Source organism: Pristiophorus japonicus, chromosome 21 (assembly GCF_044704955.1).
Source record: "Pristiophorus japonicus isolate sPriJap1 chromosome 21, sPriJap1.hap1, whole genome shotgun sequence".
Lineage (NCBI taxonomy): Eukaryota > Metazoa > Chordata > Chondrichthyes > Pristiophoridae > Pristiophorus > Pristiophorus japonicus.
In genome coordinates this window covers 75,345,954-75,367,884 of record NC_091997.1, presented here as the reverse complement: position 1 = coordinate 75,367,884, position 21,931 = coordinate 75,345,954, and the positions used below count along the sequence as shown (strand labels likewise).

General features: G+C 44.3%; 1 protein-coding gene across 1 annotated transcript in view; it reads left to right on the top strand.

Annotated features, from left to right (window-relative positions):
- The first annotated feature begins 16,871 nt into the window (after positions 1-16,871).
- LOC139233720 (potassium/sodium hyperpolarization-activated cyclic nucleotide-gated channel 3-like) overlaps positions 16,872-21,931 on the top strand; it is a 350,402-nt gene continuing 345,342 nt past the window's right edge. Inside the window, exon 1 of the mRNA XM_070864182.1 lies at positions 16,872-17,542. Within this exon, the coding sequence (XP_070720283.1) occupies positions 16,872-17,542 (671 nt within the window). The remainder of the gene's footprint in view (positions 17,543-21,931) is intronic.

The following is a 21,931-nucleotide window of genomic DNA, read 5'->3' as shown; positions in this document are numbered from 1 at the left end:
GACCAATCAGATTAAGGGAGGGATCGATGTACCCAATCAGCACCCAGCCTCCTTTTGCCTGTGGTTTGCTGCTTGTTCCCAATGTGCTGGTAAACTACCTTGATTTACCATTGTGGCCCCTCTTTTATCATGAGGCCCTCCAGAAATCTCTTAATAAGTAAACTCTCACTTATCTGCTTTGTAAAATGAAAGAGGAATTTTCCACGTGCCCCTCCCATGTTCATGTTTCTTTTTTATTTGCTCCTGGGATGTGGGCATCGCTGGCAGAGCCAGCATTTATTGCCCATCCCTAATTACCCTTGAGAAGGTGGTGGTGAGACGCCTTCTTAAACTGCTGCAGTCCGTGTGGTGAAGGTGCTCCCACAGTGCTGTTCGGGAGGGAGCTCCAGCATTTTGATCCAGCGACGATGAAGGCACATCCGATATATTTCCGAGTCAGGATGGTCTGTGACTTGAAGGGGAATGTGGAGGTGGTAGTGTTCCCGTGCGCCTGCTGCCCTTGTCCTTCTAGGTGTTAGAGGTCGCCAGTTTGGGAGGTGCTACCAAAGAAGCCTTGGCGAGTTGCTGCAGTGCATCTTCTAGACGGTGCGCCGGTGGTGGAGGGAGTGAGTGTTGAAGGTGGTGGACGGGTTAGCCAATCAAGCAGGCTGCTTTGTCCTGGATGATGTCAAGCGTCTTAAGTGTTTTTAGAGCTACATTCATCCAGGCAAGTGTGCATTATTGAAGTCACTTAAATTTGTCATAAGAGCTTAAGAACGTTCCCCCAAATGTTAAGAGTGTCGCTTGTTGTCAACATAAAATAATGCAACCTCTCCTTGAGCAGTGATATCAGGCAGTTCTCCTTTCCTCTATGATGCTCTGAGGTCACCTCTGGGACAAGACAGTGCTCATCATCTTTCTTCAATTCTCTTCTATCTTCCTAGTTTAAGTAACAGCACATACTGCAACTTTCTTTGTTGACTTGCACTCTTAGGGCTAGAAATTTTCCGACTTTGCAACCGGGTTTTTAGCGATATTTCACCATATTTGGCGAAAAAAACGGTCGGCGGGAAATTCGGTGACATTTTGCGGCAACACTTTCCACGTACCGCTGGGGAGTAGAGCGTGCAAGACCCGAAATAGCGTTTTCGCCAAAAATTTGGCTCTCTCGTATTCTGCGTAAAACCCTGTCATGCAGCCCTGCCAGCAGCAGTAAGTGTAAAGACTTGCAAAAAAGGTAAGTTAAAGTTTTTATTTTTTCATTCTTTTTCAGCAATTCGATAGTCTTGTGAATGTTTTGTGAAACTTTATTTTCCAATTATTTTTGGGGTGATTTTCCCCTCTCCCAAGGCCTCTCTCGCAGCGCTCTCGGCCTCAGACTAAAGTTGGCGAGGATCGCAGTTTGCGCCGCGAATCCTCGTGAAACACCGATTTTTACCGCTGCGCAAATTAAAGGTTGAATTTCCGGCCTACTGGCGGTAGCGAAGTGAAAACGGTAATTTTGGCGGAAAAAATACTGTTTTTAAAACCGAATTTCTAGCCCTTAGTGCTTAGAAACGTATCCTGTTAATATTTTACATTCTTAAAATCTCTCTTAGCTTTCTAAACCCTTCTGAAATGTTTCTTTCAACTTCCAAGGCCTTTGTGGTCTGAAAGCGTTCCAGCTTCCTAAATCTTCCTTCTCTCATTTTCCCCCAAAAATGCATATTTATCCTCCAGCTTTCATAAATCTTATTTTTCCCTTAGGTGAATGGAGTCTGACCTTAAATACTTTAACCGACCCAGAAGGAAATCCCACTGCAGGTGACACAGCTAAGCAAAGAACAATTTTGCTAATTATACCCTTTGTCGGGTATTTTTCAAATACACAGAGATGTGTTACAACTATAACTGTGGAAGCTAAAGATCCTAAAGAGAGAATCGAAGTGGGATAGAAGAACAAAGGAATCTCGGAGTACAACTGCATAAATCATTGAAAATAGTGACACAGGCTAACAAGGCCATAAACAAAGCAAACCAAGCACTAGGGCTTATTTCCACAGGGACCAAATTGAAAAGTAGAGAAGTTATGCTGAACTTGTATTGAACCTTGGTTAGACCACACTTGGAGTACTTTGTACAATTCTGGTTGCCATATTATAAAAAGGTAGAGGCACTGGAGAGGGTGCATAAACAATTTATAGGGATGATACGAGAAATGTGAGAGTATAGTTTTCTCTTGAGGGGTGATCTAATTGAAGTCTTTAAAATTATGAAAGCTTGTGATAGAGTAGACACAGAGAGAATATTTGCACTTGTGGGGAAGAATGCAATTAGAGGCCATCAATATTAGTTAGTCATCTACAGACGACAGGAGGCTCGAGTGGAGTATAAACGCCGGCATGAACTGGTTGGGCCGAATGGCCTGTTTCTGTGCCGTATAATCCTGTGTAATCCTATGTAAAACCAAGAAATCCAATCGGGAATTCAGAAAAAACTTCTTTACCCAGAGAGTGGTGAGAATGTGGAACTCGCTGCCACAGGGAGTGGTTGAGGCGAATAGTATCGATGCATTTAAGGGAGGCTAGACAAGCATATGAGGGAGAAGGGAATAGAGGGTTATGCTGATAGATTTGGATGAGGAAAGACAGGAGGAGGCTCGAGTGGAGCATAAACGCCAGCATGAACTGGCTGGACCAAATGCCCTGTTTCTGTGCTGTATGTCCTAGATAATCTTATGTTAAAAAAAGTGCTCCTTGACACATCTGATTTTTTGCAAAATAAAATAGTAAAATAAAATCAATAGTGTAGGCTACTCCCTTTTTGTGGAACTGAAAATCTGATATTCCTTATGAAATTTGAACCCAACTTATCTTTCTCTTTACATAGTTAAATTGCATGATTGAAAATAACTTCTTAACATTTGAAAATATGGCACGTTGATTATCTGAACTCCGCACGTTCAAACTTAATTAAAGGTGCTCAGGCCTGATTGAGGAAACCTTCACAAGACATCCAGTCACATCTTTTACCACATCAGGAGAGTCCGCCCCACTGCTTGAGCCTTGGGTCAGCTATTTATCAAAGTGACAAAAGAATAGTTAAACAAGGTTCTGGCTCAAAAAGTAGCAACTGGGATTAAACTGACTACAATCTTACCTCTCCTCCAGTGGGAAATTAAGCAAGAGTCTAACCACCTCCCCTTGATATTCAACAGCATTACCATCGCCAAATCTCCCACCACTAACATCCTGAGGGTCACCATTTACCAGAAACTTAACTGGACAAGTCACATAAATACAGTGGCAACAAGAGCAGGTCAGAGGCTGGGTATTCTGCGACAAGTGTCTCACCTCCTGACTCCCCAAAGCCTTTCCACCATCTACAAGACACAAGTCAGGTGTGTGATGGAATACTCTCCACTTGCCTGGATGAGTGCAGCTCCAACAACACTCAAAAGCTCGACACCATCCAGAATAAAGCAGCCCGTTGATCAGCACCCCATCCACCACCTTAAACATTCACTCCCTCCACGGTGTACTGTGGCTGCAGTGTGTACCATCTACAAGATGCACTGCAGCAACACACCAAGGCTTCTTCAGCAGCACCTCCCAAACCCACGATCTCTACCACCTAGAAGGAAAAGGGCAGCAGGCGCATGGGAACACCATCATCTCCACGTTCCCCTCCAAATCATACACCATCCTCACTTGGAAGTATATTGCCAGTCCTTCATCGTCGCTGGATCCATAATTGGCAAATGAAGTTCAACACAGATAAATGTGAGGTATTACATTTTAGTAAGAAGAATAGGGAAGTCACATATTACTTGGAGGGTGAGAGTCTAGGTGGGGTAGAGTAACAAAGGGATCTCGGAGTACAAATACACAAATCACTAAAAGTTGCGACACAGGTTAGCAAGGCCATAAAAAAGCAAATCAAGAACTAGGGTTTATTTCTAGAGATATAGAATTGAAAAGTAGAGAAGTTATGCTAAACCTGTATCGAACCTCGGTTAGACCATGCTTAGAGCACTGCGTACAGTTCTGATCGCCATATTATAAATAGGATATAGAGGCATTGACGAGGGTGCAGAGAAGATTTACAAGGATGATACCAGAAATGCAAGGGTATGCCCATCGGGAAAGGATGAACAGGCTGGGTCTCTTTTCTCTTGAAAAAGGAAAGCTGAGGGGTGACCTAATAGAGGTCTTTAAAATTTTGAAAGGTTTTGATAGAGTGGATATAGAGAGAATATTTCCACTTGTGGGGAAGAGCATAACTAGAGGCCATTAATGTAAGATTGTCACCAAGAAATCAAATAAGGAATTCAGAAGAAACTTCTTTACCCAAAGAGTGGTGAGAATGTGGAACTCGCTACCACAGGGAGCGGTTGAAGCGAATAGTAGAGATGCATTTAAGGGAAGGCTAGACAAGCATATGAGGGAGAAGGGAATAGAGGGTTATGCTGATAGAGTTAGATGAGGAAAGATGGGAAGAGGCTCGAGTGGAACATAAATGCCAGCATGGACTGGTCGGGTGAAATGGCCTGTTTCTGAGCCATATATCCTATGTTATTCTATGTAAATAAATATTTTTGAACTACAGCAGTCAGATATTTGCAAGAAATGCAAGAATCTTGATGAGTCCCTTTGAGGAATCAGAATATTAAATGCAAGAGATCGATGAATTGCACTGAGTTCCTGCGAGAACTACAAGCATTACAGTAAATCTCACTGTTACTGCAACAAATCCACTTGGGCGATGAGAGCATCATGGTAATTACTGTGAGCAATGAGAATATGTTTTTGAAATCTCCATGAGCATTAGGAAAGTAGTGATCGCGATGAATAGTGCTAGTGTCTGCTGTGGCTTAGTGGGTAGCACACTCACCTCTGGCTCAGAAGGTTGTGGGTTCAAGTTTCACTCCAGAGACTTGAGCATATAAATCTAGGCTGACACTCCCAGTGCAGTGCTGATGGAGTGCTGCACTGTCGGAGATGCCGTCTTTTGAATGAGACGTTAAATCGAGGCCCCGTCTGCCCTCTCAGGTAGATGTAGTAGATCCCATGGCACTATTTTGAAGAAGAGCAGGGGAGTTATCCCCGTTGTCCTGGCCAATATTTATCCCTCAATCAACATAACAAAAAAACCAGATTATCTGGTCTTTAGCACATTGTTGTGTGTGGGAGCCTGCTGTGTGCAAATTGGTTGCCACGTTTCCTACATAACAACAGTGACTACACTCAAAAAGTTCTAAATTGGCTGTAAAGCACTTTGAGACGTCCAATACTCGTGAAAGACGGTATATAAATGCAAGTCTTTCTTTCTTAAACATATAAGCTGCCCTGCCTGACCAAGAATGTCTTTGCAGTTCCCTATCATACAACCTGTAAGGAATAGACGTTGGCTTCTTCATCACTCTAATATTTCGACATTCAAAATCTGCACCAACAATTTGTTTCATTTATACTGATTAACCGGCTAATTGAAGTGTGAAAGAAAGAGTATTATTACAGGTGTGCCATGGTTGGTTGGTTTTACATTGTTTCTGTTATCTAATTTCTGCTGTATATAATCAGCCGCAGCAAAATGACACCCATTCACTATCTTCTTAACTGGTGCCACGAAAATCTATGAAAAAGGATCAACTTTCTTTCAAAGACAGATAAAACTATTCACCCCAACTACTCAGCTCCCGCCCCCAGCTCCAAAATGCAGGATGGGAACCAGAGGAAAATGAGGTACAGAATAGCTTTTAAATGTAACTTTTAGGGGGAGAAGTAAAATAAAAATAGGTCAGATAGAGAGATTCGCAAAAGAGAACGTGTCGGAAATAGGAAGAGCAGTGATAGAGAATTCAAGCTCTGCAGCCTGGCTGCAGTTTTGTGAAAATTCACAGACCCCAAGTCAAAGCTGCTACGTGCAACTCAGCATGTTGCATTAAGTCATCAATCAACTTGACATTTTAGGACCTTTGGGTAGCGAGCCAATTAAAGGTTAAAACACTATCAATTGAGCCAATAAGGTCAAAGAAGGCGAGCTCTTTTCTGTGAATTGAACCAGGTATAAGTACAGCCATTTTGGCCATGTGGTCTCAGAAGGACAAAGGCCTGGCTTAAAGCCAAGAGCTTGTTGCTGCTGCCAGAATAAAATTACATTAAAAGTACAACCGGAGTTCGTATTTCATTGGAAATTAAGAGATATAACAATTTTGGTGTCACGAACACAATCGCTGAGGGAAGGAACTGAATTTTGGACATCGGACCTACATATTGAGGTAAGGACTCCTCTTTATAAAAGTCCTCGGTCAAAAGTCTAAATTCGCCTTTCCTTCTACGCGATTCCGAAAGCCTCCGGTTTGTGAACCCTCCGGTTGGTAGTCGGCTCGAGGTCCCATAGACGTCTAACTTCGGCGGTGTGTTAGTTAATTAATCACCAACCTACTGATCAGCTGGAAAGCCAGTGACTCGAGACCCCAGTAAAGAAATCAGTATTATGGCAGCAGGAGATAAAAGCAAAGAATTGCCTACAACTGTTAAAGGCGGGCGGGCACCATCTGAGGTTTCGATAGATGAAATCCTCAAACAGTTGAAAGAATACATAGAGCAACAATTCAACTTATCTAAAACCTGTATTAAGATCGAACAAAAATACAGTACCTCCAAAGGACAATGGTCCTTGGACGAGATTAAAAGGGTCTGGGGAAAAACGACCCGTATGAAAAATAAAGAGCGAACTAGATGGTCCCTAGCCGTTATGGGACAGATCCGAAAGCGGAATGAAATTATAATGCATTCCCAACATGATCGAGAACTGACCAGTACAAAGGACCAATTGCAAGCTGTTTGTGCACAGCTGCGACAGACAAGACTTGAACTTGAAAAATCGGAAGCGGAAGTTAAAGATCTTAAAGGTGAAATTAAAGAATGGAAAAAATCATTAGGTCAAGAGACAGTAATAGGAAAAGGAAAATGCATCGGTCAATTCCCAGGGTACCCATGTTTGGATAAATTAAAACGCAAACCCGAAGACACGACCAAGGAATAGATACGGATTCTGAATCCTCTGATGATGCAGGGTCGGAGGATGAAGAATTAGGGGTGCGCTTTGCCCCATTTAAAAAAAGATGAGTTGCAGTCAAATCAGAAGAGACTGCGGTTGTGGGCGGAACCAAAAAAACAAAGAAAAAGGTGTATGCAGAATATTTAGTTCATGATCTGGCAGACCCAGAGAAAATTGATAAATGGCCCAAGGAGTTGCCCAATCCTGAGAAAGGGGGAGTGAAAACGTGGGACCAATTGGACCACTTAAGAAATATATATCAACTTCATCTCTGGGACGGAGTGCAAATTTTTACCATAATGGTGCCAAAAACACAGGGAAGAAAATTGCACGACAAGGTAGAAGAAGCTTTGGGGCAGGATGAGCAAGAATTAAACGCAGGATGGGAGGCGATTAAACACTGGCTGCAAGCCTTCAGCCCAGCTAAGACAGACTGGGGAAAAATTGCAGCCTGCCAACAGAAAGGAACAGAGGAGGTCCTGGAGTATGACGAGCGGTTTAGATGCACGTGGCTAGAACATTCGGGTATGAATAATACGGATGAGGAAATGGATGAACAAGCGTTTGGACCCCTGAAAGCAGCTTTCATGGCAGGTCTAAAGCCAGAACTGTCCAAAATGCTTAAGGTAGTGTTACCAGACTGGGAAGGTAGAGGAACTACCTTTGCAGCATTGGTGGATCAATGTAACCAATTAGATCGGGATATGGGAGCTAAAGTCCGAGCTGTACAGGCTATGGGATGGAAATCCCAGGATTCCGATAAACAGTTATTAGGAAAATTACCCGGAAAATGTCATTATTGTGGGAAAGAAGGTCACTGGGCCAAGACGTGCAGGGCAAAACAGCAAGGTCGTGGCCAGGGGAAGAGGATGCAACCAGGGATACAATTCAGCCAACAAACCAGGCTTGTCACAAGATAACGACCTCATAGAAGCATTTAAGCGACTGACAAATACAACAACAGAAGGAGTTACTTGGGATAGAAAAAAACGATTAGAGCCCACCCTGGTCCACCTCCTCGCACTAATACAACAGAGGGGAGATGGGATATATATAACTGTGAGGGTGGGCGATAAGGATGTGGACTGTCTTTTAGACACAGGGGCGGAATTAACATGCTTACCCCTACAATATGGAGACTTTTTGCCGTTGGATGGTAGGGCACGTACAGCCTATGGAGTTGGGGGCCATAAAATGGAAATTAAAAGGACAACACCGGTACTTATAGGGCTGGGTCCACATGAACTAACCACGCCGGTCTGGATAGGCCCAGTAGATCAACCCCTTTTGGGAATGGACGTTCTAATCCAAATAGATTCATCGTTGCAGTTTGAGAATGGTCGGGTGACATGATCAATTAGAACTTTGAAGAAAGAAGAATTAAAGGAACACCCGATATGGGCTAAAGAGAAGAACGATTGTGGCCTACTCCAGATGGAGCCTGCGTCATTTACTGGGACCAAGCCTCCATGCACTAAACAGTATCCCATCAGTCCAACTGCCATCGCGGGAATCTTACCGGTTATTCAGCAATTGGAGAAACAAGGGGTGCTTATTAAAACGCATAGCTCCTCCTCCTCCTCCTGTGTGGCCGGTACAGAAATCTAATGAGACTTGGCATTTGACTGTTGATTATAGGAAAGCTAACCAGTGTATTGATCAAAAAGCTCCTTTGGTCGCAGATCCCTCCACCATTTTTAATGCCCTCAAACTGGAACATAAATATTTCTCGGTTATAGATATGGCCAACGGATTTTGGTCGGTGCCTCTGGCACCGGAGGTTCGACAGTGGTTTGCTTTCACGGTCCAAGGACAACAGTATACTTGGACCCGGTTATCGCAGGGTTTCCACAACAGCCCTACGGTATTCCACATGGCTTTACAAAGCCATTTGCGAAAATTACCTCCCCTGTCATCCACAGTCATCCAATATGTAGACGACATCCTGCTAGCTTCAAACACGGAAGAACAGCATGAACAAGATTTATGAGCTTTGCTGGACCACCTTTGGCTGAAAGGACATAAAGCCAGCATCGACAAAGCACAAATATCCCAAGAAGAGGTTGTATACCTGGGACAAAAGATTTCACAAGGAAAGAGAGAACTTACCCAGGATAGAACTGCAGCCATTCGGGCTGCTAAAAAACCCACCACTATTCAGGAACTAAGGTCTTTTTTGGGATTGTGTAACTTTAACAGAAATTGGATTGACTCCTTCACACAGCTTGCTCAGCCATTGAATGATATCTTAAGGGGGAAATGTGCCTCTAAAGAAGCCATTACCCTCACTAAGGAACAGCAAGAGGCCTTCCTGAGTTTGAAAAAGGCTTTGTGTTCGGCACCGGCTCTGGGAATCCCCGACAGTGGTAAGCCATTTATCCTGTTTGTTCATGAGAAAGAAAGATACATGACAGCTATACTGACACAAGAACATGGGGATCGGCAAAGACCTATTGGCTATTATTCGACAAAACTGGATGCGGCAGCCCTCGGATGGGGAAATTGCCTAAGGGCCATGGAAGCTACATGTCGAGCGGTAATGATCACTGCGGGCCTAGTCCTCGACCAAAAGCTAATTGTCAAGTGTCCCCACACCGTACATGCTTTGCTGTCTATGAATAGAATGGCTCAGGTGACGGCAGCTCAATGGACCCGCTGGACAGCAGTTTTGGAAACTTCTAATCTCCATATCGTCCGGGCCAGCCCAGTTAATCCCGCAACTATGCTCCCGATGTCAGAATCGAGGGAGCAAGAGGGGGAGTATGTGAAGAGCATGACTGCGTGGAGATTTTAAAAGAAACAGAAGAAGCAGCCTTAGCAGCAGAGGAGCCTCTGCACAACCAAGACCTCATCCTGTTTACAGATGATTCCTCCTTTGTTGACAATGGTACCAGAAAAACAGGATGGGCAGTTACAACCTTATATGAGGAAGTGGCAAAAGGATGTTTACCCTCAGGAACGTCAGCACAACAGGCCGAGTTACGGGCCCTGTCAGAAGCATGTCGAATAGCAGAAGGACAGACAGCTAATGTCTACACAGATTCGCGTTATGCTTTTGGAGTCGCTCACGACTTTGGTCTGTTGTGGCGGAAAAGAGGATTCCTCACTGCTGCTGGTACACCTATCCGAAATGTTAAAGAAGTCCGAGACTTACTAGAGGCCATACAATTACCTCAGGAAGTGTCCATCCTGAAGTGTAAGGCCCATACCAAGGAAAATACCACGGAAGCACAGGGAAATGCCCTAGCCGACCAGTCAGCTAAAGATGCCGCCTCACAGGGCGTTCCTCCAGAAGAACCAACACAGATGTGCAGATTGAAAGCACTCAGGACTCTGACACAAGACCTTCAAACAATGCAAGGCGAGTGCTCCTGAGAGGAAAAATGGACATGGATTGAGGCAGGAATTAAGCTATGTGAAGGTGGTGACTGGAGACAAAGAGTTACCGACAAGCCAGTTGCGCCACAAGCACTTATGCCTTTTTTAGCCCAACAGATCCACTCGTGGGGATACTTGGCCTCACAACAGATGACGGCACAGTTCCAGAAAAGCTGGTGGGGTCGGGGATTTAAAAAATATGCCCAGCTGGTAGCAGACTGCTGTGTGGTCTGCCAGAAAAATAATTCTGGACCCATCACGGTAATGCTCCAACTGAGGCCCCCTGCCCCTGTCGGACCATTCCAGCATCTGCAGCTTGATTATATATCTCTTCCTTCATGCCAAGGATATACTAACATTCTTGTCATGGTCGACAGATTCTCTAGATGGGTAGAAGCTGGCCCAACTAAAAGAGCCACAGCCAATCACACTGCAAAGGTCTTGTGTAAGGATTGCATTCCCCGATGGGGAGTCCCGACTCAGATCAGGGAACACACTTCACAGGTGCTGTCTGCCAAGAAGTCTGTAGGTTACTGAACATTACGTGGGATTTACACTGTCCTTATCATCCACAATCATCAAGACAAGTAGAGCGAATGAATCGAACTCTGAAACAACAGCTTGCCAAATATCACCAAGAAGGAACACCATGGCCCCAGGCACTACCAATAGTGCTATGCAGCATTAGGGCAACCCCGAACAGAACTACAGATCTAAGCCCATTTGAAATTATAACAGGAAGACCCATGTCGCTGCCAGGAACTATCGATTTAAGAAAAGCTGATGTTCACTTAATGAGTGACACTTTGTTACCATACTGTAGAACCTAACCAATGCTATTAGTTCTGTTTCCCAACAGGTCGGCAGCTTGGGGTAATTCACCCGAAAGAGGACACGACATCATCCCGGGAGTCTGGGTGTATGTGAAAAAGTTGCATAAAGAACCTTTAGGTGCCAAGTGGGAGGGACCTTATCAAGTGTTATTGACCACCCAGGCAGCTGTTAAAGTCCAAGGAAAGAAAGCCGGGATCCACGCTTCACACGTTAAATGAACACCCGTAACTGAAGCTGAAATCTAATAAGGACAATTACTTTTTGCCAAAATGTATAAATTTACTGTATTACTGATTGTAGGTATTCTAGGCATAGGCCTACTTCTTACTAGCTGACCCTCTGCACCAAAGGGAAATAGTAGAGTACCAAGGGAATTACATGTATGTCATAATTTATATATGTCATACATTTATGCCAAACAAGGTAACATTTCTAGTTGTTGGGTGTGTGCGCATATTCCAATTCACTCAAAGGGAGGGATTCCCTTGAGGCCAGTTCCCTTGAATATCTCGGAAATGGCTGAGTGGATAATTAATCAAAACAAAACAGGCAATGCGTTTCAGGATACGGAAAACTGGGCACGTAAATGGTTACAACAGGTTACAATCTGACTACCTTTGAAGGGGGATACCAACCATGCTACAATAATTCCAAACGGCCCCCATTTTTTGTTATCACTAATACAACGGGAATAGGAAGACCAGGGGAATCGGTCTGTCTGATTAGAAACATCAAAGGAGGCCAAAATATGGGGCGTAGTAAATGCTCCCGGAATTATAATATAATCAAGCCATGGAACCGTCCAAACTGGGCCGATGTGGGAATTTTTAACGTAACAGGGATTCTGAATAAAACAGATGGAAAAGCCTGGACAGGCCCCGGAGTGTTGCTGACAAAGAAACAGCTAACCTTCATTGCCTATAATGGCACCTATTGGGTGTGTGGCCACAAGGCCTACCCTTGGCTGCCCCAGAATTGGACGGGTTCCTGCTATTTAGCCTACATTGTGCCTTATATGTATCATATAAAGTCACTGTCGGAACATTTTCACCGTCCTAAGAGAGCTATCACAAAAACAGAGAGGTTCTTTGCCATTCTGATCCCCAGATATGGGACCGCCAGACTGGCAAGGGAATCCATTAACATGGCATCCGTTGCGGAACAGGTAGCCAATGATACCTCAGAGGTCCTAGTTAAAACCAATGCAGAAATGGTAGCAATCTGCACAGTAGCCCTACAGAATAGACTGGCCCTTGATTACATCCTTGCTGAAAAGGGAGGTACTTGCGCCCTACTCGGAACTGAGTGTTGAACGTATATCCCAGATAGCTCCGAAGAAATTACCCACTTAGCGGAGCATATCCAAAAGGAGGTAGATAAACTTAAGCAACCCCCATCATTCACTTTGTGGAGCGGAGCCACTGAATGGCTAGGTTCAATAGGAACTTCATTGGTGGAAGGTTTAATTCTAGTCGTTGTAATTATTTTACTTTTATATTGTTTGTTTATGTTGATTAAATGTTGTTGCAACCAGGCGGCTGTAGCTGCTGTCCCGCAGGTGAGACACCTTGCAGGTCCCAGCAGACCGTCTGTACGTGGCACAGGGGTATGTTATGCTTAAGGGACGGTTGTTTACTGGTTGAATTGAGATATTGATTTGGATTAAATTGGAATAAGGTTAATTAACCTACTAAAACCAGACTTCCATTGTGGTCACGATGGAACTCGGGTTGGTATAAATTTGTGTGGAAGCTACTAGTCCGGACATGTGGCGAAACACATCAACAAATTTTAGAAGGAAACTCTATTAACATGTATGAAATTATTTTGTAGAATGTTTAACCAGTGATAGCTGATGTTTTATGATTCAGTTTGTGAAAGAATCAAAGGGGGGATTGATAAAGAATTCAAGCTCTGTGGCCTGGCTGTAGTTTTGTGAAAATTCACAGACCCCAAGTCAAAGCTGCTACGTGCAACTCAGCATGTTGCATTAAGTCATCAATCAACTTTAGGACCTTTGGGTAGCGAGCCAATTAAAGGTTAAAACATTATCAATTGAGCCAATAAGGTCAAAGAAGGCGAGTTCTTTTCTGTAAATTGAACCAGGTATAAGTACAGCCATTTTGGCCATGTGGTCTCAGAAGGACAAAGGCCTGGCTTAAAGCCAAGAGCTTGTTGCTTCTGCCAGAATAAAATTACATTAAAACGACAACCGGAGTTCGTATTTCATTGGAAATTAAGAGATCTAACAAGCAGGCACATTAAATTGATGTGTTTAATTTTTTAAAATAAGTTTAGATTAATCATCATCATAGGCGATCTCTCAATCAAGGATGACTTGCTTCCACATGAGTTCACAGATGTTTCAATGAAGGACCCGATGTTCCAGTCCTGAACTCCAATTGAAGGGTGGAAGATGCCTGTGCGTGGAATTCTTTAACGTGTGGTGACGTTGCACATTAGCCACCACACGGGCTTGACAGAGCTAGGCCTTTATCCTTTATCCAGTGGCAAGGGTTAACCAGGACGACTGGAGACCTGTTCTGCTGCACTGACCAAGTGCGCACACATATTGCAGTGTGGGCTGGCGCCTCTTCTGGGCCCCGTACCCTAGGAGGTAATATTACAATGACAACTCACATTTCCATAGTGCCTTTATCGCACAGAAGGATCCAACATATTGCTGATGTTTGAGTAGGTTTATTACTGTGATATTTGACACTAAGGTAAGCAAGTTAGCTTACCTTAATGTCAAATATCACAGTAATAAACCAATCAGCTCAGAGGAAAGGAATTTCCCTGGACCTGCCACTACCAGCAATCTAAAAGCTAAAGTAAAAGGGATTTTCAAATATACGCCTATTAAGATGCTCCAATATAACAAGGAACTGTAATTATTGCACTTTGTGCAAAGGAAAATAATTACAAAACATTAACGCCTCCATGAGACAACAAACACAAAAAGCCCCGCAATATAGAATTATTTTTAAGTAACTACATCAACATACTGTAGCGATCACAAAAAGACACCTGCTGTGAGTTGCTGAATTCACCCACTGACACAATTTCCACTGGGTTAGTACCAACTGGTTTTGTGCCTATATTTGTGAGTAATAATGTGGATGTGCCTAATCCTGAAGTGCAGGGAAAAGCCTTGCAGAATTTTTATAGGCAACACTTTTAATTCTATGCTCTTAATATATTCCCCTAAATAAATAAAATACTTCTTTACCCAGAGAGTGGCTCGAATATGAAGCCACAAGTTAAGGCAAATAGCAGAGGTGTATTTAAGGGGAAGCTAGATAAACACATGAGGGAGAAACGGAATAGAAGGTTATACTGATAGGATTAGATAAAGGGAGGTGGATTGATCAGAAACAGCGGCTTGGACCAAATGGCCTGTTTAGGTGTTGTATTTCTATGTAGTTCTATGTAGTATCCTTCTTTGGCAGTCTCCCGGAGTCGAGGATAGCTTGCTTCTACATTAACATGAGTTCTAAGGTGACTGATGAGACCATTGCGGGACCTACAGTCTCTGTCACTGGTGGGGCAGGTGGTGGTTGGAGGGACGGGTGGGTGAGGTGCTTGATTCGTTGTACGCTCCTTCCGCTGTTATACTTGGCTCTCCCGTGCTCCTGACGAAGAGACTCAGGTGTTCGGTGCCTTCTCGAAAGCTTCTCCTCCACTTTGGATGGTCTTGGGCCAGGGATTCCCAAGAGTTGGAATTGTTGCACTTGTTCAAGGAGGATTTGAGGGTGTCCTTGAAGCGTTTTCTCTGCCCTTCTGGGGCTCGCTTGCCGTGTCGGAGCTCAGAGTAGAGCGCGTAGTTCAGGAGTCTAGTGTCGAGCATGGGGGCATGTGGAGCTGGTCGTGCATGGTCATGCTTCGATGCTGGGGATGTTGGCCTGAGTGAGAACGTTAAAGCCTCATTTTGTTTTGGAGGCATATTTAGGAGATGTAGATTGTTATTAAAAACTATGTGGACTGTACAAAAAGGTCCATTTGCAAACTGTTCTCTTGCTTGCTTCTGCTGGAGTACTTCTGAGGAGTCCTAGAAGCTAAAAGCAACCAGGCAAAGGTGGCACATCTGTTGACAACGTTGAGTTTGACAGAGAAAGCACAATTTAGGACAATGGGCAAATCTCTCTCCTGTAATGACTTCAAAGCAAAGACCAAAGTAAATGTTTTGCGTATATAATTTGCAGTATTTTATTTGGTGGGAGGGGTCAGCTTGATTGGTTGGTCCTGTGATTCTTGCCTCAGAGATAGGAGGTGCCACGTTCAAGCTAGCTCCATGATTTGGGCATGTAATCTAGGCTAGGCTGAAATATTAATGCATCACCGGGGGGCGCGGGGTGGGGGGAGTGCTGCATTGTCACAGGTACTGTCCTTTGGAGAAAACATTACACTGAGACGATGTAGCTGGGCGTTAACGATCCCAGTGCCCCCAAACACTCCTCCCCAACCAAAACCACATTAACTGGCCTATTGCTCTTTGTGGGATCTTCCCGTGTGTAAAATGGCGACCGTTATCACTGCATTTCGAAGCAATTCACATAAATTGCTTTGAGTCATTTCTGAGAATGCAAGTTAAAAAAAAAATGTCATTTAAAATTGCCCAGTGTTATTGATTTCATGCTATTTTATTTTTAGAACGCGACATGAAAGCAATTCAGACCCTCCGCTTAAAATCCATCTCTGTTTAGGTTGTACGTTATTACATGTCAACTGAGAAGAACCTCGGCACTAGTTAGCAATTGCAGTTGAGGCGACAGGCAGGCTGATTAAAAATATCCTCATTCGCCCATCGTTGCGCTCCAAGGTTAGCCACAATTGTGCAGTTTGGAAATGATTCTCCCATCCCCCCCCCTGGATTGTTGTGGAAACTGCTTTGCCAACAGAGGAATCACCCCCTGTTGTCCCCTGTGGAAGGGTGTCTTCCCAGCTTAAAGCACAGGTGCTGTGTGTGTGTGTGTGTGTGTGTGTGGGGTTTGGAGGAAGAGCCGTACATTATACACACACACACACACACATTGGGCTCCTATAGCAACCCAATGGTTCGTCTTTTCTTATTCAGCAGCAGCAGCGAGCAATAGCAAGTGTGCAAGGCAGCTGCCCACGATTGCAATAAGATTTTCCCTGCGTTTTTTTTTTCCTCCTTTGCAATCCAACCATTGCTGAACAGGCTTCAGTCTGGGCTGGTGCACGCAGCCGTGCAAAGACTATTTGGCGTCTTGGCTTTGTATCTGCTTTGTAACCAAAAGGATCAAGTCTCTTGATTCCTCCCTCAAGACTTCTCATTTCTTTTTAATCGCCCTCCCCGGGACCTCGATGCAGAATTGGAGATTTCAACCTCTTTGCGCCTCAACTTAAAAGTCAAGACAGCAGGAAGGAAAAATTAAGCAGCCAGAGGAAAGGGAGGGTGGGGGCGGGCGGGCGGGGAGGCTGGATTAATGTTGTTTTCTCACTGGATCGTGTTGTCTGAGGGTGAGCTACGCCGTGGAACCCAGGTCCCCTGGCTGAAATGCCCGTGACAGCGTGTCCCTGGCACCCCTCCCCACACACACAACACACACACACACACTTGGATGCGGGAGGACCGGCAGAAGTTTGGGGCTCCGACTGCCGTGGCGAGGATGGATAAGCTGCCACCTTCCATGCGCAAGAGGCTGTACAGCCTGCCTCCCCAGATCGGGGCCAAGGCTAGCATCATGGACGAGGAAGGGGAGGACGGCGACAGGGAAGCCGGCAGAAGGGGCATCAAGATGAGAGCGCTGCCCTCGCCTCCGGGGGCAGGCGCAAGGGCGGCGGGCGAGACCAAGGGCGGGGAGCCGGGCACGCTGGAGACGGAGGTGGGCAAGAGCTTGAAGAGCAGCACCAACGGGGACTGCCGGCGCTTCCGAGGAAGCCTCTCCTCCATCGGCAGCCGGCACCTGCACGACCCAGACGTGGCGGAGGACAAGCGCCTGATCGTGGAAGGGGAGACCACCCCAAGCGACGACACCCACCCCGGCAGTGAGGGCTCGGGCTCCGGCCACCAGCCGGCCACCAAAGCCCAGCCGCCCGCCACCGACCAGGAACACAACCCGGCTGCCCTCAAAGGGAACAGCGCCGAGCACATCACCCTGGACCAGGAGCTGAGGGCCAGCCAAGCCGGCTTCATGCAGAGGCAGTTTGGGGCCATGCTCCAGCCCGGAGTCAACAAATTCTCCCTGAGGATGTTTGGGAGTCAAAAGGCAGTGGAGAGGGAACAGGAGCGTGTCAAATCGGCTGGATTCTGGATAGTGCACCCTTACAGTGACTTCAGGTACTTATAACTCTTTTGCTATCACCGCCAAAAAAAATATCTCCCCTTGGGGGCTTTAAATCACTTTTAAAAATCCTCACGACCAAAATATCGAGAATTGATTCACATTCTGCATGTTCCACACGTGCTTACGGTAGAAACAAGAGACAGAGAACTGTGAGGAAGTTGGAACTAAGGGACTTACTGCTGACATGTTGAAACGATTCGAAAACAACTCGCCAGAACTGTAGGAATCTAATTTGAGAAGCTTTATTGGTTTGTAAATAATATCGATTGTCCACACCCGTCTAGTAAACCGTGCAATCTGCACTCGGAACTCACAAGGTTTTCCGAAAGTGCTGGGTGGGACTTAATATATATTTCGATGTTGTAAAAGCGCAGTGGATTATGCGCAGAGTGTGACTGGTATCCTGTACTTAACTAGAAATATATATATTCCTTCTCTCTGAAATCACAAATATGTGAATTACACTTTTTGCAATGCCAACTCACAATTTTATTTAATGATAGCGTTGTGGAAGCGTTTAAATATCAGAATTCAGCAATACATCAATATTGGAAATGTTTTTGAATAACGATTTTAACACACCTACATTTTGACACTAAGAGTTGAATTTTGCGAGCCGCGTACACCTCTGTGCATAGATCCAATACCACATCCCGCGGCACAGTATATAGTTTTATCATTTACTATCCGCGCACACTTTTCTCGTATTCCCATTCACTGTACGTGGCAGAAAGTGAATCAGAGGCGAGAGATGAAAGAGAGAGAGAAAGCGGCGAGGTGCGATTGCACGCAGGCAGTGCGATCCAGCAAGCCTTACACATTTCAAAGGGTGGTACCTAGCCTCGAGGGGTGTGAGAGAGTTTGGACAAGCTCAGCCAACACTCGGCTCTTCATTGCTGATAACACCTAATCCTAATGTGTGTGTGTTCAAAACCAAAATGAGGAGGAGGGAGGAAAGGAGAGGTCTGTAAACGCTCCACGCCTTGAAGTCAGGGAGGCAAGACATGGAACAGTGGCTGTCCCGTCCATTGTACCACTGCGAATAAGTTGGGTTAGTTGGGCGGCCGCTGTCCCTGGTGCTGAAAGCTCTCCTTGTTTACAGCGCCTCTCCGGCTCAGTCCCGACCCAGTGCAGACACATGCATCTTCCACTGGCATGAGTTTGCAGCAAAGTTAACACAATTTTCACGGGTAGCAAAGTCATCAGAACAGAGTTCATTCTCTAAAAGTTAGTGCAGATACTGCAGAGTCCCCCTTTGCAACAGGCGCATTGAAGAAAGACTTGGATTTGTATAGCGCTTTTCAAGACCACCGGACGCTTTGCAGCCAACGAAGTGCTTTTGGAGTGTAGTCACCGCTTTAATATGGGGAAACGCGGCAGCCAACTTGCGCACAGCAAGCTCCCACAAACAGCGATGTGATAATAACCAGAGAATCTGTTTTTGTTGTGTTGATTGAGGGATAAATATTGTCCCAGGACACCGGGGTACCATCAGTTGTTCGATTCAGAAACAATACCAAGTTTGAGAACTCTAAAGCTAAAACGATCGGGTAGGGAGGGCGAGGAGGGAGACGAATTTAGACCTGAACGATATGATCTCACTTTTTTTTTGTAGAGGTTAAGGTCTTAAAAGCTTAGCACAGTAGAACTTTGGCAATCGAAATCTAACACCCACATTTCGCCCTCTCTACCTGTCTCTCTCTTTTGTTTTATATGCACAGATAGTTTTAATTCTTGGCAATTACCTGTCGCCTATCACCTCAGAAACTTGCAGTGATTATAATCGCAGTCCGTGATTGAATTTGCGACTTTGGCCAACCCCGTGTGCAAGAACATCTCACCAAGACACTGCCTGCTAGACATACGGCAAATATCCATCAGTTTTACAGATGGGCGCATAGCAGCGATTACAAGACTATAATCTTGTCCATGTGTTCAGGTGATACGATAAACCGTGAAAGCAAAGTGTCAATAATTTACAACTGCTACCTAAAGCCTAAGATGAGATCCCAACCTTTAGCATCACTCCCATTATTCTGTCGAGTCCAAAACTAACACCGCGCCATATTCGCTCAGTGCTTCCAAGTGAAATTAATGTGTCTGCAACATTAACCCATTTATTAACTATTCGCTTTAATTTCCTTATCGGTAAATGCAAACGTCATTGGTAAGTCATTTGCAAATTGGCTGTATCAAATACACGGTGCAATGCTAATAATACACCATGCTTAACATGGAACACTCATTAACGAAATGACAGTCGGAATAAGATCACATTTCACTGGTCTCTGACAGTGTTCTTGCAATAACATAAAGCAATGCCAACGATTTTACTTACACTGCAAAGAAATATTTATTCCATTACAAGCAGAAAATGTCATGATGAGCATTTCTTGTGAGGCTGGCCATAACCCACTATTGCCTTTGCTATTCCTGATTTATCCAGGTTCCAATGGAGCCGTCCATCATATCACATAGCTGGCCAAGGGATAGCCTCAATCGATTTTTTTGGCTTCTGCAGATTATGTAGCATACAGGAATAACTAGTGTTTTAATTAAATAATAAGCAGTACTATCTGGAATCACGATAGTGTCAGCAATAGCACATCCTGGCAATATAATTACAACTAAACTCAGGATCCAATAAATCATTTTCTGTTTCCTCTGCCTTATTCATATTTTACCCTACTGTATTTGCATAACCCGGCACTGAGATGTCACAACTTAAATCTGATTAAGCTTCAAGTTAATACAAACACAGATAATGGTTTTCCAAAGTTTAAATCATGCTGTATGTCAATGTGTGCAAGGCGCATTTAGGATGCAGCTCTGGAACGTGCTGTGACAGCTCTCAGTGCAAAAATATATTATTCTTTCAACCACTTTGTCCCAGCTGATTAAACCTTAAATGTTCCGAGCTACATTGATTGTAAAGCTGGGCTGTGGTGTAATGAGTCACAGGCAACATGAAAGTGGTACATCTCATCACCTCCTCTTGTCTCACAAACTGCAGGGTGTAGTATGTGGGAAGCACCATGGTTTCATTGATGTAAGTAAGAGGCAGTTGTGGTTCACTCGTCCTGAGCATGTGAATGGAAAGGTTTTGGTGATCCATCCAGTTTAATTTCAGGAGCAAAATAAAAAGGCAAGGCTTGTGCACGCAATCCAGGCTGACGCTTCCAGTGCAGTGCTGAGGGAGTGCTGCACTGTCGGATGAGACGTTACTGAGGCTCCTTCTGCCCTCCCTGGTGGACAAAGATCCCATGGAACTTTTTAAAGAAGAGCAGGGAAGTTTTCTGTGTCCTGGCCCACATTTATCTCTTAACCAACATCGCTCAAAACGGATTATCTGGTCATTATCACATTACTGCTTGTGGGAGCTTGCAGTGTGTAAATTGGCTGCTGCGTTTCCTACATTACAACAGTGACTACACTTCATTGACTGTAAAGGGCTTTGGGACATCCTGAGGTTGTGATAGGTGCTATATAAATATAAGTTCTTCCACTTTCTTACTGGAGGGTGGCATGAAAGCAGGTAATGATAGGACATTGATTCAGGTTCCCAATTACATCTTTGTAATTCCCAGATCTCAACAATGAGAGGGGCCAAGTGAAAATCAAACATATCCCCATAAGGAAGAAGGCAAAATATGCAGAAGGATCACTCTGGATCACTGCTCTTAGTGGTGATGTATAGAGCTGTATTGGCAGAGGCCTGGTATTGGGTCACAAGCCTGGGATTGGGGGAGAGGGGTATGGTGTGCAGCCATCAAAGATTTAATGAGAGATAAAGGCAGAACATCATACAATAGCTAGTTGCAACATTTTCAAGTCTAAGAATCTGTGGAGATGTGATTTTACAATGTAGTAAAAGTTGGACTCTACCAGTGGATTTGGGACGAGATGAAAAAGAGCATTGGAGTGTGGGATTGGAGAATGAAAATCCTCCTCTGAGAATAAGTGGAAATTAATTCAGGAATGAATTCAACTCCTGCTTTCAGCGGTGGGGGGAGTGTTGAAGGGTAGGAGGTTCTAACTCCACCCAGTGAAAAATTGAACAAATTTTAAAATGTTAAATGTAAGAATAGAGGTGCTACATTTGGAATGTTGTACAGAATGGTTTGCAAAACTGATGTTATCAATGTTGAGTTGAGCATCAGCCTTTATAATATATTTTTATTTAAAAATAAAATAACTTGTTAAAAAATCTTTCTGTAGATTATTACAGAGTAAAATGAACACAAAATAATAAGTGATGGAATGGCATCAATAAACAAAAATAGTGAGTCCTTAGTTTTATTCAGTGAGGACATCGACATTAAACAGTCAATGCTTATAAAGGATGGTTTTCCTAGTTTTATTTCAACAATAATATTTCTGTG